The sequence below is a fragment of the Juglans microcarpa x Juglans regia genome, chromosome 2S, assembly GCF_004785595.1.
Source record: "Juglans microcarpa x Juglans regia isolate MS1-56 chromosome 2S, Jm3101_v1.0, whole genome shotgun sequence".
Classification (NCBI taxonomy): Eukaryota; Viridiplantae; Streptophyta; class Magnoliopsida; order Fagales; family Juglandaceae; genus Juglans; species Juglans microcarpa x Juglans regia.
Window position 1 is genome coordinate 29,488,169 of NC_054597.1, and position 18,230 is coordinate 29,506,398.

Here is an 18,230-nt window from a genome sequence, read left to right on the forward strand (position 1 = left end):
CTTTCACAAATTAAAGAGCCCTTGATTTGTGCCATCTGCCTAGATTGTCAATGAGCTAGCAATGTCCTTTGTCTACTAAACATTCAAGGCCATATATGAGTGTGAAAGAGACCCACTTTGTACAAAAGGAATGCTGGCACAAGGGCTGAGCAAATGGAGAGCAACCGCATGTTATTTTCGATGTCAAAATTATGTCTGAGCCATTATGTTTCTTTAAGTATGTTACAAGATACCTAGCTACATCTTGTACAATGGAGTTGTGGAATAGTTCTAGAACAACTCAGTTTCGTCTTCTCTTCTCATCTCAAGAAGGCATTAATGGTGAAATTAGTTAGTCTTTCGTTATTTCTTAGGGAATAATGGGTAGGTGTGGCCAGCTGTTGCGACGGTTGGAGTGATAGACGATGGAGGAAATAAAGGAGTGTGGGATTGGTTGAGACTAAATGAAGAGGAAGTATACCCAATTGAAGTGGATCTAGGCAACACGGATGAATTGAAAAAGAAAGGGGATAGGAGCTTGCTAGGGAAGATCTGCTCTGAAAGAGCTATAGGGAAGGAGGTCTTAAGGGCAACGATGGAGAAGATCTGGCGTGTTAGTAAGAAAATGGAGTTCACTGATTTTGGAGTAAATTGCTTTGTAGTGACATTTGCAAGTCAGGGAGATAGAGACATTGTACTAGCAGGTTGCCCATGGTGCTTCGATAATTACCTTTACGTACTGAAGGTGTTTAATGGATATACACAATCCCATCTGCTCGACTTCTCGAATGAGAGCTTCTGGATTCAGATGTATGACTTACCTCTTGGTGGACTGAATTGTAAAATGGGGGAAGTGATTGGACAGTTGATTGGTAGAGCACTGGAAGTGGAGGGGCAGGAGGATGAAATGGCATGGGGTTGATTCCTCAAGGTTAAAGTGCAGTATGATCTAACCAAAGCTCTAGCAGGAGGCAGAATTGTGACATACGAAGGATAGCAGATCTAGATCCCTTTCAAGTATGAAAAGTTTCTGCAAATTTGTTTTCGATGTGGCTACATTGTGCACCCAAAGCAGGTTGCTCAAGTGGAGATCTGACAGGTTTGTAAGTATGGGGAGGATCAAGGCAGTTTGGGTCCTGGTTGAGGGCTCCACCAGGCAATTGAAGTAGAATGGAGAGGCAAAAACAATTTTCAAGTAGGGAAGATAAATTTCAGTCTAAAGCATTGGAGGACAATGTAGCAGTGGGCAATGTGAGGAGTAGTATGGGAAAAGGGATGATCGGGGTGGAGGAAGCAGTGAAAGGGGATAAGGGAGGGGGAAGACTTAAGTTTGGAGGTGGAAAAGAAACACATGAGGAGAGGACCATGACTTAGTGGCCAGAAAAATGTAATACAGAAAAATTTGAGGTTGGAAGTAATGATAAAGAAGAGGATGGTATTCATACAACAATGCCAAAGAAAGTAAATACACCAACTCACACTGGAGAAGATTCTTCAGAGAGTCTGAAGTAAGATGATAAACAGTAAAGAGGGAAAACCAGTAACTGGAAGAGAAGGGCACGTGGGAATAGATCATCTGGTGAGTCCTTATCCTCTAGTTTTGTTCTAAAAAGAAGTGTTGTTAATAGTCTAGAGGAGGTGGAGAAAAATGAGGGAAGGGAGAAAAGAAACAGAAGGGAGGTGGCAGTGGAGGAGCGTATGATGAAGAATTCAATGGCGGTGGGTGCTGAGTAGTCTTGCCAGCAGCCATGAATACCTTATGCTGGAACTGTCGAGGGCTTGAGAACCGATGGATAGTTCAAGACCTTAGCCTTATGCTTAAGGAAAAGAAGCCTAAATTGGTTTTCCTCATGGAGACCATGATAAAAACAAGGAGAGTGGAGGGGTTAAAGCAAAAAATTGGAAATAGAGGGTTGTTTTATGGTTGATCTAGTTGGAAGAAAAGGTGGTTTGGCTCTATTCTGGGTGGAAAAACTATAGTGGAGGTTATGAATTTCTCACAGTGGCATGTTAATGCCAAAGTTCATGATGGTAGTACTGAAGGATGGTTGTTCACTGGGTTCTATGGTCATCCTGAGGCAGCAAAAAGGTCTTCATGGGAGCTATTGTCGAGGCTTAAACCTAGTGAGAGGATTGCATGGTGTGTGGCAGGGAATTTTAATGAAATCTTGGCCTAGAATGAAAAGGAAGGGAGACAGCTGAGACCTGAAAGCCAAATGGTGCAATTTCATAGGGCTATAGAGGAGAACAACCTATTTGATGTAGGTTGTGTGGAAGATCCTTTCACCTGGAGTAATGGTCATGATGACCATACGTTTACAAAGGAGAGAATTCATATATATGTTTCAGATAATGAATGGAAAGAGAAGTTTCAAGGCGCAGTTGTGGAAGGATTTGTGGCCAGAAGTTCAAATCACAAACCTTTTTTGATGTCTATCAGGAAGGAGAAAAAGAGCGTGGAAAAGAAGACAATATCTATTTAAGTTTGAGGCAAGTTGGTTGAAGGAAGAGGAGTGTGGGAAGCTAAGAAAGTATGGGCCGAGAAGCATTTGACACAAGAACCCTTAAAGCAAGTGTAGAAACTTTTGAGAATATGTAGTGGGTAATTGGTGTGTGGGTTTAGAAAAAGAGACAAAGAGAGAAGGGCCAACATTGAGAAACTGTCAGCAAAGATTAAAGAGCTACAAGAAGTGGAGGGGCCCCACGTGACAGTTGGATTAAAACTACTCAAAAGGGAAGTTGGAAAGTTGCTAGAGCAAGAAAATATTAGATGAAGGCAAAAGGCAAAAAGGAATGGGTACAATTTGGGTGATAGGAACACAAAATTCTTCCATACCTATGCAAATCAAAGGAAGACGAAGAATCAAATTTTCTCTGTGGTGGATACTCAGTCAAATGTGAGGGTGGAGGAAGAAGAGATAGATGAGGCTTTCCGAAAGCCTTTTTTTTTGGGATACAAGTCTGAAACCCCATCTAGAGAAGTTATTGAGAAGTGTGTGAATTCTCTTGAGACAAAGGTCACAAGCAGCGTGAATGCAGAGTTGGAGAATAATTTCAGTAGAGAAGAAGTGGAGGCAGCTTCGAAACAAATGGGCCCTAATAAATCACTTTGACCTTATGGCTATAGTGCATGCTTCTACCAAAATTTTTGGGGCATCGTTGGTGGGGACATTAGTGAGGCAGCTTTATGCTTTCTGAATGGGGGGAAGATGGAAGACTCTTTGAATTTCACCTATGTGGCCTTGATTCCTAAGTTGATAGATCCAGAGAAGGTTGGAGATTTTGGACCTATAAGCTTGTGTAGCATTTTGTATAAGCTTATTGCAAAGACCCTGGCAAACAGAATAAAAAATGTTCTAAATGAAGTGGTATCACATAATCAAAGTGTCTTTATCACAGGGAGATTGATAACAGATAATATTGTGGCAGCATAGGAGGCTTTATATTCCATGAAAACAAGGCTGAAAGGTAGAATGAGATCCGTGGCCTTGAAGCTAGATATCTCTAAAGCTTATGATAGTGTTGAGTGGTCATACTTAAGAGCAGTCATGGTGAAACTTGGCTTTGGAGCTAGATGGATTGAGTTGATTATGGCATGCATAACTTCTGTTACAAATTCTGTGATTATAAATGGTTAGCCAAAAAAAGTGATCTATCCATCGAGAGGATTAAGGCAGGGAGATCCCCTATCTCCCTAATTTTTTCTTTTATGTGCTGAGGGATTAAGTAGCTTAATAAATGAGGCAGAGAAAAAAGGGGTGATAAGGGGTGTGGCAGAGGCAAGAGGAGGTGTAAAGCTTACCCATCTTCTTTTTGTTGATGGTTGTATCATTTTTGGGAGGGCATGTTGGGATGTATGGCAAAAGATAAGCAGTGTTTTGAAATTGTATGAATAAGCATCAGGCTAGTGTCTGAATAAACAAAAAAACCACCATTATGTTTAGCTTGAATGGAAGGAATGGAGACTGGGAAAGGATTATGCAAGACCTGGGTGCTAGGGTGCAGAATAGCTGTGAAAAGTACCTGGGCTTACTTGCTATGGTAGGAAGGTCCATGTATAATTCCCTTCGATGGATCAAAGACAAAGTGTGGTTAAGGATCAACAATTGGAAAAACCCTTTTTTTTTTTTTTTTATTCACCTATTGGGAAAGAGGTTTTGTTGAAAGCTGTGATTCAGTCCATCCCTACCTACTATATGAGTGTGTTTCCTCTCCCATAAAGGCTGTGTAAGGAACTTGCAGCAGTAATGGCAAAAATCTAGTGGGGCCACAAAGAGAATGATAAAAAGATTAGATGGATGAGCTAGGAGAAGATGGGGGTCTCAAAGAGTAGTGGGGGCTTAGGCTTATGAGAGTTGGATAGCTTTAATAAAGCTTTATTAGCTAAGCAATGTTGGAAGGTGTTGACTAACCCAAACTCCAATGCTACAAAGGTTCTCCATGACAAATACTTTAAGCAGTCAAATGTTTTAGAAGCAAACTTGGGCAAGGGACCATCATTGATTTGGAGAAGTATGTGGAGCTCTTTAGATTTGTTGAAGGAGGGGCTTGTTTGGAGGGTGGAAAATGGACAAAATATTAAAATATGGGGGGACAGGTGGATACCTAAATCATCCTCTTTTAAAATTCAATCTTTAGTTAAGAATTTTTCAGTTGAGGCTAGGGTGGACCAATTAATTGATGGGGATAAAGGAAGGTGGAAGGTGGAGCTAGTGAGGGAGACATTTGGCGAAGAGGAAGCTGGCCTGATCTTAGGTACCTATTAGCCAATCATGTAAGCCTGATAAAAAAATCTAGGTGCCTCCAAGAAGTGGTGCATTTAGTGTTAAATCAGCATATCATCTAGAAATGAATAGAAAGAAGTGGGTGAAAACGGAACCATCCTTTGTAGTGGAAGGGAGTGAAGGGTGGAGCACCATCTGGAGATTAAATGTCCCTGGGGTGACCAAGATGTTTATTTGCAAAGCTCTTAATAATTTCTTGCCAACTAGAGGGAACCTGTTTAGAAGAAGGGTGGTTGAGAAGCCTTATTGCCCCATTTGTGAAAGAAAGGAAGAAACTATATGTCATGTACTATGGAGCTACTCAGCAGCAATGGATGTTTGGCAGAGGTAGGTAGTCCAGTACAAAAATGGTTTTTTGAGAAGGTTGATTTTGGATGTGTATGGAAGAAGATGGTAGAGAGATTAAGTGATGAGGATATTGAGTTAGTTGCTACAATGTTGAGAAACATATGGTTGAGAATGAATAGATTTGTCTTTGAAGAGTAGTTTCTTAGTCCTGCTGCTATTTTCAAACAAGCAGCCTCTGTTCTAATAGAATTTAAGGAAACTTAGGGTAATGGAAGTTTAGTTAATAACCAAAGCAGTAGTGACATGGTGAGGTGGAAAATGCCTCGGGAGGGTGCTGTAAAGGTGAACTGGGATGCTGTCTATGATAAAAAGAATAAAAAGATGGGAGTAGGGATTGTAATCAAAGTTTATAAAGGGGATGTCTTGGTTTGTTTGTGTCTGTCGAAGAATAAGATCGTGTCTCTAGCTTAAGCAAAAGCAACAGCTCTTTGGAGACCTTTAAAACCGTGTGTGAAACTGAATATAGGCAGAGCAAAATTTGAAGGGGGTGCCATGGGAGTTGTCAAGGCTGTCAACAAGGAAGAAGATTACTGGGAATGGGATGGGCAGACTATAGAAGACATTAGAGGAATGTTGAAGAATAGACTTCTTTGGACAGTTATACACACTTATAGAGAAGGCAATAAGGTTGCAGACTTTTTTAGCAAAGTTTCCTATAGATGTAAATGAAGAAAAAGTTTAGATGGAAGATGGCCTAGAGGGTCATTATAGTTTGATTATACAGGATAAGATTGTAATGGATATTGTTGATGAATATAGAAACTTGTTTTTCAAAAAAAAAAAAAAATGTATGTTACAAGATTTTCCAACTGACATTGTTGCCATGCATGAGATTTTCTTCAAGCATGTAGCTGTCTCTTCACCACCACGTGGTTGTGATCTCCGTTTCTTCTCTTTTTGGAAGCAACATATAGGATATAAAATATTGAAATAGGAATAGAAAGTCAGAGAATACAAATAACTGGTAATAAAATATGTTCTTATATATGATAAAAGTGCAAGTTTGGCCTAAAATTTGTGTTTTTCTTGTAGTTGTGCAGATTAAAATACTCTTTGTGCTGATTATGGTAGTAGTTATGATTTTTGATAAATAAGCGATATTGTATTTTGTAGCATCGATGCCCTCGTGTCAGGCCTCTTCTCTACGTCCAGCCTTTTGTCTTATCATTTGAGTAGGTCCCTTTTTGACATGTAACATTTTGTTTTGTCCTCGAGCTTGCCAAAGTTTTGAGCACTTAGCTTACCTTTGTTCCTATGGTCGAGGCGAGCATGGGGACAGGTCAAGAACTTAAGCTTGTGGTGACCATGTTCTAGTGCTAGGCTCTTGTGTGATCTGATTAATTACAATTGTGGTGACCATGACGTCTTCAGTTGGATCGGTCTTGTTAAACCCACGATGGAGCTTGTGCTCCTTAAAAAATCGGTCATGAAAAACCCACCCTCGATCACCAAAAGATTAGACCCTCGATGAAATTGGTAAGATCGCGTTGGAGCTCTACGCCTAAGAATTTCAAACGTAGAGGAACAATTTGGTTCAGGGCTCTAATCTCAGGGGAAACAAACAAAGACTACCCGCAGCCCGGGGGCCCAACGATAACCCAATAAAAGAAACAAACAGTGACTGAGTGATGCGATCAGTTTCAGATTTGATCTGTGTTGAACCCCAGGCAAACAAGAAGTTCTCAAATCATGGGGCGAGCAAAGTAAGTTTGTGGTTCTCATTGAGATAGCAAGCACTTTGCTTCCCACCCAGATTACCCGCCTTAGTGTTCGCTTGGGAGCAAGCCCTTTGTTTGAGCACTTTGCTCGCCTTGTGCTCGAGCACTTTCGAACCTATGGTTGTTGACCAACGGAGGTGAACACTAGTGATAGTAGATAGACGGAAAAATATAGATATGAAGGAAAGTAGAGATAGAATGGAAAAATAAAGATTGGAGGGAAAATGGAGCTAAGAGAGAAAAATGGAACTAGGACGAAAAAATGAAAATAGGACGAAAAAACATAGATATGATAGAAAAATACTTAAAGAATAGAAAAAAAGTGATAGGACGGGAAAATGAGGATAACATGGAAAAATATAGATATGACGAAAAAATGCGGATAGGACAGAAAAACACATATAGGATCGAAAAATACAGATGGGACAGGGAAAATGCAGGGAATACGAGCACTTTGCCTACGGAGTTGCTTGTATGTGGTCTAAGCAGTTTTTCTCCTGGGGTCTCACCTTGATTGTGAGCACTTTGCCTCCTTGACCACTTGTATGGGATCTAAGCACTTTGTCTCCTGCAGTGCTTAGCTGGATGGTGAACACTTTCACTTTCCAGGATTCTGATTGAGGTGGCATGTTTGCTCCTTCATGGTACTCGCCCGAACACATTCCTTCATGTGGTGCTTGCCTAAGGTCCGAGCACTTTTCTTTCCAGGGTGCTCCCTTGAGTTACGAGCCTTTTGTCTCTCGAGGTACTTACATCGGTTGCGAGCACTTTCCCTAGGGTGCTCGCATGGTGTATTAGCACTTTGTCTCCCATAGTGCTCCCCTAAGGTATGAACACTTTGCTTCTCATGGTTGCTTGTTGAGGTGGCGAGTTTCATGCTTCTTCACAGTGCTCACTGAGGTGGCAAGCACTATGGCTCTCCATGGCACTTGTCCGAGGTTGAGCACTTTCCCTTTCATTTGACCAGTTATGTCCTACTAGGCTATGGTTTTCATTTTTGTCCAAATTGTGAGACTATTATTTCATACATATTAAGGTTTTTTAAAATTCATTTACTCAATTAAACTTGACATATTTTTTGCATGGGGAATCAAGCATGTGCATTGCATATGTGATTTTAAGCTAGTACAATAAGAGAAGTGCTGCATCTATAAAATTAAATTTATAAATTGATATAGTTCAACGTAAGACATCACATCTACTTTATAATAAAAAGAGCTTTACAATCGGACAGACCACATTAAGCTACATCAATTTATAAATTTACTTTTATATAATGTTTTATAGACCAAACATTTCTTCTATAGTCACTACAACAAATAGCAGTGTTTGCCATGAAGGACAGTGGTGGGAATAAGTTATGGACCATTCACGAAAAAATTTTCCCACCAATTCTTCTGGTGGCTGGCTTGTGGGATATAATTCATAGAGAAAAATATATTACCTACCAAAAACTGATTTCATGGCAAAAGCTAGGTTTTTCCCACGACCAAATCCCGCAGCAATTGTAACTTCTGCCCGTGGGAAATTACCTTGCCAACCGGACTATTGTGGTGACAAATAGGCCATCTATCCATGGTATCAGTGCTCAGAAAAACTCAGAAGCCATGATGGTTTTTGTGGAAACTTTAGTGGCATAAACTTCTTCTCATCCACTAGTTAGTCACTACAGTTGGTTTCGGGATGACAATTTTGGGACACAATTATACAATACTAACGCACAAATTTGGAAAGGACTACTAACTACCCACCACGAAATATTTTGGGAAATACGTATTCCCCGTGAAACGAGCTCCTAGCAAACTGTTGTTATCCATGTTTGTTGTCCGTGACAAAAGTAATTGCCTCATATGTGAAGTTATGCCAATAGCCTTTGCTCTGACGACATAAGTGGTGGAAATTAGTATTACTCCCATGATATTTATTGGTGGAAAACTATTATTCCCAATGAACTCATATCATTGCAACCATTTCATTTAACATCATTGTTGTTGGTGGCAAAAAAAAAAAAAAAAAATACCCAGTACGAAGAAGTATATCCACGACAACCTTTTGCGGGAACACACCTTTTTCCCATCACAAGTTCCCGTTGTCTATAGTTTTTTGGAGTCCACGCAGCTCATTTGGTCTAATTTTGCATTTCCCCACTAATCGATTAATGGGTAGTTGCTAGTTTCCCATGAAACAGTTGGACACAAAATTATAAATTACTATGAAAATCTGTTTCCTCAACCATGCACTGATCTCCTTATAAAAGTTGCTTATCACCAAATCCATACATGTAGAAATTCAACCTTTTAAACTCCAAGTTATCCCACCAAACAATCCAAAAATAGCAACTTGAGGAAGATACCACATCAACATGCAGCAAACAAATGAAATAGCAATTTCATAATAACCTGTCAATATACATATATAATCACCATCATATATATATACAAACTTGCCAATATTGTTGTTACACCATCATATAGACAAATATGCCAATATTCATTGAAACCAAATAGGTCAAGGCCATTTACAAACATAAGAGTTGCAACTGTGTATGGCACTACATGATGGAATTATAAATTCTTGCTCCAACAGCATCTATGATAAGTGCTTTTGATATATAGACAAATTACTAAGGACAATAGATAGTTGCCCCATCTTGTTCTCCAGGTATTCAGATTTACCAATCTTGCTCCAAAAAAGTATGGTGCTAACATGTTTCCTGAAATTTTCAACAAGCACTGTGTCAATATCATGGAGGTACATAGAGCAAAATGTAAGACACTCGAGATGCACATATGCCTTAGAAATTGAGCCCTCTGGCCGTGCTCTGTTGCGGACGTACCGCTTGAACTTCCCTATATACCTTTCAAAAGGGTACATCCACCTGTATTGCACAAGTACTGCCAGGAATGCCTCCTCTGGCAAGTGAATGGCAAGGTGCACCTTGATATCAAAAAAAGTTAGAGGGAATATCATTTCTAGTTTACAGAGAATGATGGGAATATTAGCTTCTAGACATGTCAACACTGATAAGTTCAAAGTTGGGGAACATAATTCTTTGAAGAACGAGCTTAAATCTATTAAGGCTTGATGCACATTAGACCGTAAGAACCCACCAATCACAACTGGCAATAGTTCTTGTAAGAAGACATGACAGTCATGGCTTTTCATTCGACTGATCTTCCTGTCACTATCATTCACACAATGGGCAATGTTCGATGCAAAACCATCAGGAAATTTCACTTTTGATAACCATTCACAAAAAATCCTTCACTCATTTAAGTTTAGCATGTAGTAACCAAAACTCATAGTAATATGGTCCCCATCATGTTGTAAATGCAATTCTTTCCTTATTCCAAGGTTTGCGAAATCACGACGAGCATTGGCGGAGTCCTTAGTTTTTCCTTCAATATTCAGCAATGTTCCCAACACGCTATCGCATATGTTTTTCTCAGTATGCATGACATCAAGGTTATGTCTCAAGCCCAAAGTCTAACTAGTAGGGAAACTCAAAGAAGATAGATTTTTTGGTCCAATTTAGTTGATTCGGCGTTTGTTTCCTCTTCGAAACAGATTTGCCAAACTGGAAATGTGCAACTTCACGTAATTGTTCTAGCAAATCCTCTCCCTCGACCCTTGATGGTTGGAGTCCATGCTCTTCGCATCCATTAAAAGAGTTCTTTTTCCGTCTCCAACTGTGATCTGGTGGCAATCACCGTCGATGCCCCATATAGCAATGCTTTCGTCCATATACCAACCACTGTGAATTTGTGTCAGATCTACATGAAGGACAAGCCAACTTACCCTTCGTGCTCCATCTAGAAAGATTGGCGTATGCGGGGAAGTCATTGATAGTCCAAAGTAGTGCTACATGCAAGCTAAACATTTGTCCACTGCACGCATCAAACGTCTGAATACCCTCTTCCCATAATTCCTTCAACTTATCAACAAGAGAACGCAAGAACACATCAATATCATTCCCTGGTGACTTAGGGCCAGGGATTAGCAACGACAACATGGTGTATGGATCTTTCATGCATGACCAAGGGGGCAAGTTGTAGGGCACAAGTAGTACCGGCCAAATATTGTACGACCTACTCATGTTATTGAATGGGTTGAACCCATCACTCGCCAACCCAAGTCTAACATTGCGAGGATCATGGGAAAAGGCAACATGTTTGTTATCGAAGTCTTTCCATACCCTTGAATCTACTGGATGTCACATGCATGTTGGATCGTCAACACGTGCATCTTTATGCCATCTCATGGCTTGGGCTATCTTCGTTGACATAAATAGCCTCTGCAAGTGTGGCTTCAAGGGGAAGTATCGAAGAACCTTTTGTGGTATCATCCAATGCTCACTTGTGCTTGCAATCCACCTGGATGCTTGACATTTAGGGCATTCATTGTACGATGCATTTTCCTTCCAAAACAACGCACAATCATTTGGGCACACATGTATCTTTTCATAACTAAAGCCCAAGCCATGCTCTAAGCGACAAGCATCATTATATGAATCTGGAAATAGAGCATCGGGAAATGCATCGTGCAAAAGCTTGATCACCATGTCAAAGGACTTAACTGTCCAACCACCTATGCTCTTGATGTGAAGCAGCTTGACAATAAATGATAGCTTGGAGAACTTAGCACATAAAGGATAAAGTGGTCGTCGTGCGTCAACAACAAACTCGTCGAAATTATAGTTGGTTGGAGCATTAGCGGTGGAGGGTTGATAATTATCATTTGCATTTCCTTCATTGCTACTTTCCTCATCCATAAACGAATCATGACGAATGTCATCTAACATCTCGTCGACATCATCAATGTAATGATTGTAAGAAGATGCATCATCATCTTCTTCATCAGAGAATGTAGAATTTAGGATCAGATCCTCTTCTCCATGGAAAATCCATTTTGTATAGGTCGGATCAATCCCTCTTAAAAACAAATGATCTTCCACAATACGAATAGAGTGGAAAGCTCTATTCCGGCATCTCCTACATGGACACCTAATCTGATCAGCTGTCGTTGCATACGCTTGCGCCATGGCTAAGAATTGTCTAACACCTTCATCATACTCAGTGGAATGCAATCTGTCTTCAATAAGCATCCAAGACTTATCCATTTTATGCAACTGCCCAGCCACTGTTCAATGCTAATTAGGATAGGTTTGGCACACTGTGCAATGACCTTCGAAGAGAAAATTAATAAATATCAGTCTTTCCATACCCTGAAGACCAGTTGTGTATCTCAATAACTCAGAAGGAAATATGCATAGTTTTGTATACCAAGTTCATGCCCATAGCTATGATAGAATTGGTGGCTAACATCTTATTTGAAGAAATTAAGCGATATTTGATAATGTGGGTTATTTGCTTACATAACCCACATATATGTAGATAAGTCAAAGATTAAAAAATAGTCAATTCTGAAATAGGTGTAAAAATAAAATTGTGGGGTGTGGTTAGATAGAGGTGAAGAAGGAAGTTTAGAAATTGGCACGTATGCCAATTTGGACCGTGAACTCTTGTGTGATGCACTATGAATTTGGACCGTGATTTCAACTGTTTTGGCCTGAAACATATTTCAGTCCATGTGCACCAAGTATTAATTTGAGGCACCTATCCAAATTAGTAGCTGACCATACTTGACTGACCAGCGAATAGACACGTCCATGAAAATGAGACTTCCACTTTGAATGGAGTTCATTGATATGTAATTCCATGCTCCAAAAGTAGTGTTATTAGTACTTCCATTAAAATGAGTTTAAGAACATATTATAATTAAGCTCTGGACACAAAAATTAATGCAATCAAACACACTTCATTTTATTCACAACATCATATTAGCTTGCAAGATTGTAGTAGTGTGACGGGCCTGGCATAAACTAAACAAATAACTTGCTGCGACAATATCACAATCCTAAATGCATGTATGATGATCCAAACTGCATACAAATCATAAATAAGATTTGTGTATTAAACCCCAAAAGAGACTATCTCAACACCAAAGGGCACCATCTCAACTCTTCGTTCAAAAAACAACATGTTTTTTGGTTGTTGTATCTCCTAGATCCTTATAAAACCCAAATCTTTTTTGCCAAATAGACCATAAAAAAATGCAAAGAAAATCTTTATAATGTTTGACTTGAGTAATAATAATATTAAAATCAGTTCCACCAAAAACTATATAAAATGTCTTGTTTCAAAAGAATATTTGCTCCTATTGGAAAATCTCCATTCCATATAACTTCAAACAATGCAATTTTGTTCCCATGGAATCATATCATCAACTATCCCACTATATTATTATTAAATGATAACTACTGTTATAAAACCACATTATCCATTCATTTCTATTATCATTAAATAAAAATCAAATAATATATCATTAAGTTAAAATAGTAAATTACATAATAATATATCCTATTAAATGCCTAATAAAATAAATTATTAAACAAAAGTTACCACACTTTACTGGATTACTAATTATTATTCTCTATTAGTTTTCCTAATAGAGCAATAAAGGATAGTAAGTGATAGAAGATTTAATTGTTCAACTAAGTTTTTGGACACTTCTTCTTTCTATGTATGGGACATGAACACCATATATAACCATAAGATAAATGGAGAAAAAATAAATTCTTGGAGGAAATTCAGATTGTGCTCTCTCTTTTGAATATATTACCAAGTACTTGAATTAATTAACAAATACATGAAAAAGAAGTTCACAAAAAAAGGTAAGAAAGCTTTCAATATCATTACTTGTGGCCCAGGTATTAGCCAAAATAAACACAATCTTAACCCAGAGAATCTTTGAGTTAAATATTTTGCATTTTGTGGATATATGACTGAATTTCTTTACCGTGAACAAATAAAACTTCCCTTAATTTCTAACAATCCCAAATACCAAGTTCAATCCCACTTGACTGCCTTTATAACCTCTCTTTATTAGAGAGGCTAGAATACAAAAGTTGTAAATCTGAAGTAGCAACTTGATAAGCTCCTTTCCAAATAGGCAACAAAACAAACCAGTGAACTAGGCATAGCCAAATTCAGCTGAATTAAGTAAATAAAGGGCAGGCCTCTCTTGGAACCTTAAAGGATAAGAGTTTTATAAATATAAGTCTCACCATCCTCGCACACATTATCTTACTATGTAAGCGTCTTCTTCACATCATAAAATTCTCACATAACATAACTTAAAGCCGCAGTCCAAACCACCTGGCAAGGACCAGCACTGGCAAATTACACTCTCAAGGGAATATACCTAGTGGAGTTGCTAAGAATGTGTTACCAAAAGATCTAAACTGAATCTCCTTACTTTTAGAGAGTTGGTGCTATGGCATAATTGGGGAGTAGGTTTCTAGCATTATGGGTCTTGTGGGCAAGCATGAGGTGGGAGTAAAAGGGGTAGTAGAGAGAGAGACTGCCACGAGAGTTAGTAGCAAGTCAACCAGACTATTATTAACCATGTACTTTAATAAACCTCTAGCTCGACCGTTGTTATGCTCTATTGTATTCAATTTTGATTCAATACAAAATCACTTACTACTGAAATCCAACTACCAGAACTATAAACATAATCCATGTACCCAGAATTCAGTCATATCGATCAAAGAAGGGCAAAAATCACAACAGCGGGAAAGATTCTACTAAAAGTAGAATAGATGGAAATATGGATTTCCCAAATCCATACAGCAGAACATGAAAATCAGGGCAGTAGAACAAATTGGTACCAAAACTAAGCAGCACATTATGAGGAAAATAAAACACAACAAAATCCATGCAGAAAAATAACAAGGAAGAGATTACCACCAGGAATGGCATGTAAATCGAACCCTCGATTTGCATGAAATGCAACAAGGAATATGGGAAAATAAAGCAACAAATCCAACAGAAAATGATGGAAAACTAGGACTAAAATCCAACAGAAAATGACATGGTTTAGATTATAAATTGAAAACTTACAAACGATGGGTGACCAAATCCCGCGTGAGGAAGAGGAAATCCATGCGAGAAGAGGAATTCCATGGTGGAAGCGAGCTGCACGAAATGGAGGTGGTGGGCGAATCAAGGCTGGGCGTGGGAGGGAGGGGGTGGGGAAATCGCTGCGCAATGGACGGGGGAGATGAACTGGGTATGAGAGGGAGGGGGTGGCAATTTTGCCTATGTGTGAGAGGGAGGAGTTGGGGATCAGCGGCTGGGGGAGAGGGAAGGGGTGGGGATATTGGCTGCGGAAGGGGGAGGGGGATGAGCAACTGGGAGAGGGAAGAGAGAGGGCAGGGTTTGAGCTGTCTTGCAGGATGAGGAAAAATTCTACAATTAATTTGGAAGAGGAGATTATCGCGGGGGTAGGGGATGTAGATTTTATATATTCACCTTTTGTGACGAGAAACAGTAGCCGGGAATTAGGCAATATTTTGCCCTAAAAAGTTTTTCCTGAGAACCAACAAAATTTGTGGGAATTTTTGCATCCCATGATATAAAATCATGGAGAAAAATTGAATTGTCGCTGCATAAGGTTTAAACTCACCAATGTTTATCCACCACTATCAAATTTTGGGAAAAATTCAGGTTTTACTCCTACCAAGAGTTTCCGTGTTAACAACTCACCTTTTGCCACTAATGTATACCATGTAAAAAGAACCTGTGACAAAAGGGGCTATTTGTTGTAGTGAGTTTTTAATGTCTTCTATTTGTTTTGGAAAGATGCTCCGGTGATACAGAACAAATTTAACTCATCAAGTCCAGTTTGCACATGGTACATCGTACAAAAGTTTACAAAATAAAATGGCATTCCCAATTTATGGCTCTTTAGTACCAATAAAGTTACATAGCCGCATAATTTTACAAAAGGTGCAAAGTGAGCATGCATATGCATTAATCAACATCTCATTTTCCGTAACTCATACGACAAAGCAATGAGTTAAGAAACCATTGCTTAAGGCTCTGAAAGAAACTAGGTTTCATGCATATAGTGAAAGCCAAACAGCTAACAAAGGAAACAAATATAATATTCATCTTCATCTTAATTGGCCTTGTCATCCCCAATCACACAGCGCGATGCAACGGATTTCAAGCAGGTACCATTTAAGTGGTTGATAGAGGTAACTAGTTCAAATTTGACAAGTCGCCAGATGTGATCTGACCACATTTCTTTTGGATAGATTTAACTTGGTAGCAAGAGAAGTATAGGCTCGTCAGAGAAACACTTTTGCTACATATGGTATGTTAAGGGACTAAATATTCTTCTACAAGATGCCATGAAGTCTACCTGTGGAGGACTCACCATGAAAACTTGTCTTGGTATGTTGCTATAGGTGATATGCACTTTTCACTGTGAATTTTCTTGAAGATGTACATTTCCATAAACTTATCTTGACAATTTTCAACATTTCCTGGAAAAGTATAAATGATCATTGCCTCTTCCTCATAAAAAATATCCTTGATCATTTGTGTGTTTGTAAGGAACTGTCTAGTGTGAAAGGGGACAAACCATTTGTGGAGTTGAGTGGAAGGCAAAGACGAAAATACTCCAATTGTCTAAGGAATTGGCAGCAGATGTTGCAAAGTGCAGCCAATCTAGCACATGGGCGAGCAAGCACCTTGAAATTGCTTGGCTAACGCGACCCTGAGCGAAGTGGAGAGAAGTGTGTCGTTTAACTAAAGTCAAGCGCGAAAAGGCCATTTACCGAGAAGGCAAGAACAAGGAACCACGTAAGCAGTAACTTTGACAAGACAAAGAGTTACCTGCCAATGTGAGTAGCAATCTAGAAAAGACGGGGTAAATGAAGGAGCATTCTGGGAGTACATGGAAGTACTCAGAAAAGTGGCAGTACAGCATGCAGAAGCCTAACTCCATCCGAAGGGTCCCATCTGGAGTGGTTTTGAGATGAAAGGTGAAGGCTTGATAGGTCATGTCGTCTGAACATAGCAGTATGACTCAAGCCATGACCAAGACCTTCTATCAAGGAAAGTAAAAGGACCAAACATGTGGACCATGCTTGACAGTCTGTCTCTTTAATCCTGTAGTTTGACTGGGATGGATTAAAGAAAATACAACAAATCCAAAGTCAAAATGGGCATGAAAATCTAACCCTTTTAAAGGACTTGGACATGGAAATAGATCTCACTTTTGATACTTTATTCACCAAAGAACTCGCGAAGTCAACTGCTTCGGAGAGTAAGGGGTAGAGAGAAAATGAAAGAATTTCCGACGTAGGAAGAGAGGTTAGCTTTTAAGACAATACTGAAAAATGTGGAGTGAATGTTGTGAGTAAGAGGCATTGCATTATCTATGTAACTCCCCCCCCTCCCCCTAGGGCCCCCTCCCACTCTAAAAGTATGAATAAATATTTCAATCATTAAATTTATGCACATATTTATATACTAACTTTCAATGTTTTGAATGTTTGAATTTGTTAACTGTTTTCAATACATGACTTTGAATCCCTGTGTGGGAACCCAATATCTTTGTGTGGGAATGTCTATCTCTATGTGAGAAGTCGGTCACGTGAATTGATCTTGGGCGGGACAGAGAATCCCCCAAACCATTCACGTGAAACATTGTTGCATTCTTCACTCGAGAAGGAGAATGTCTCGTGGGATTTGGGGTGGAAAGATGTCGGATTTAGCCTTACCTGATAGTCGGGACGTAGGATCCCCCGACGTATCACATTTTGGTGTTCTCGAATTGTTTGGCCGGGTTGAAGCATCCTCAGAGCTACAAGTATCTTTGTGTGAGAACTCTATGTGACGAATACCTATGTAATAAACACCTATGTGGTGGAAGAATATTACTAGGGTTAAAACAGGCCGAGTTCTAATTTATACAAGTTTTATACTTTTATTGAAGATGGATTATTCTTCGTCATACTAATACTGATGTGTTTTTGTACTTTGCATAAGCGTAAATGGTAGTGCCCCCAGAGTGTGATTCCTTGTCATGTTTGAGGATTCACATAACTATAAGCGTAAGGTTGATTCCTCGCCATGCAAATACGTGTCTGTCCAATCTTTCATGAAAGTATTCATAACATATTCGGTAGCATTATCTCTCATTAGCAGTCTTGTCATTGCCACCTAACCTACCTCTGGTTTCATTTTTGGGATCTAGATTTTGATGCAAATCCAGATCCAGGAATGGTGTGCGAGGAAGATGAGTCAAACCCAACCGAGTCCTGAGTATGGAGACCAGTAGCCACCATAGTTACCATGTACTTTCCTTTAGAATATGTATAATATTAAGTCAAGCAACTACTTGTATTTGATCTGCTGCCTTATGGTGACTAGCTTTATATAAATTTAGATGATGTAATATCTTGTAATTCAATGAGAGGTGAGGGCCTCCTTTTGTTGGGAAATTTAGCATTCTGGTACTAAATAGCTAGTGTTGTCACCACAAC

General features: G+C 39.3%; 1 protein-coding gene across 1 annotated transcript; it reads right to left on the bottom strand.

Annotated features, from left to right (window-relative positions):
• Nucleotides 1–11,042: 11,042 nt before the first annotated feature.
• Nucleotides 11,043–11,948, bottom strand: LOC121253553. Its single transcript, XM_041153557.1, has one exon. It carries the CDS (start codon nucleotides 11,946–11,948, stop codon nucleotides 11,043–11,045), a length of 906 nt encoding a protein of 301 aa, XP_041009491.1.
• Nucleotides 11,949–18,230: the final 6,282 nt, after the last annotated feature.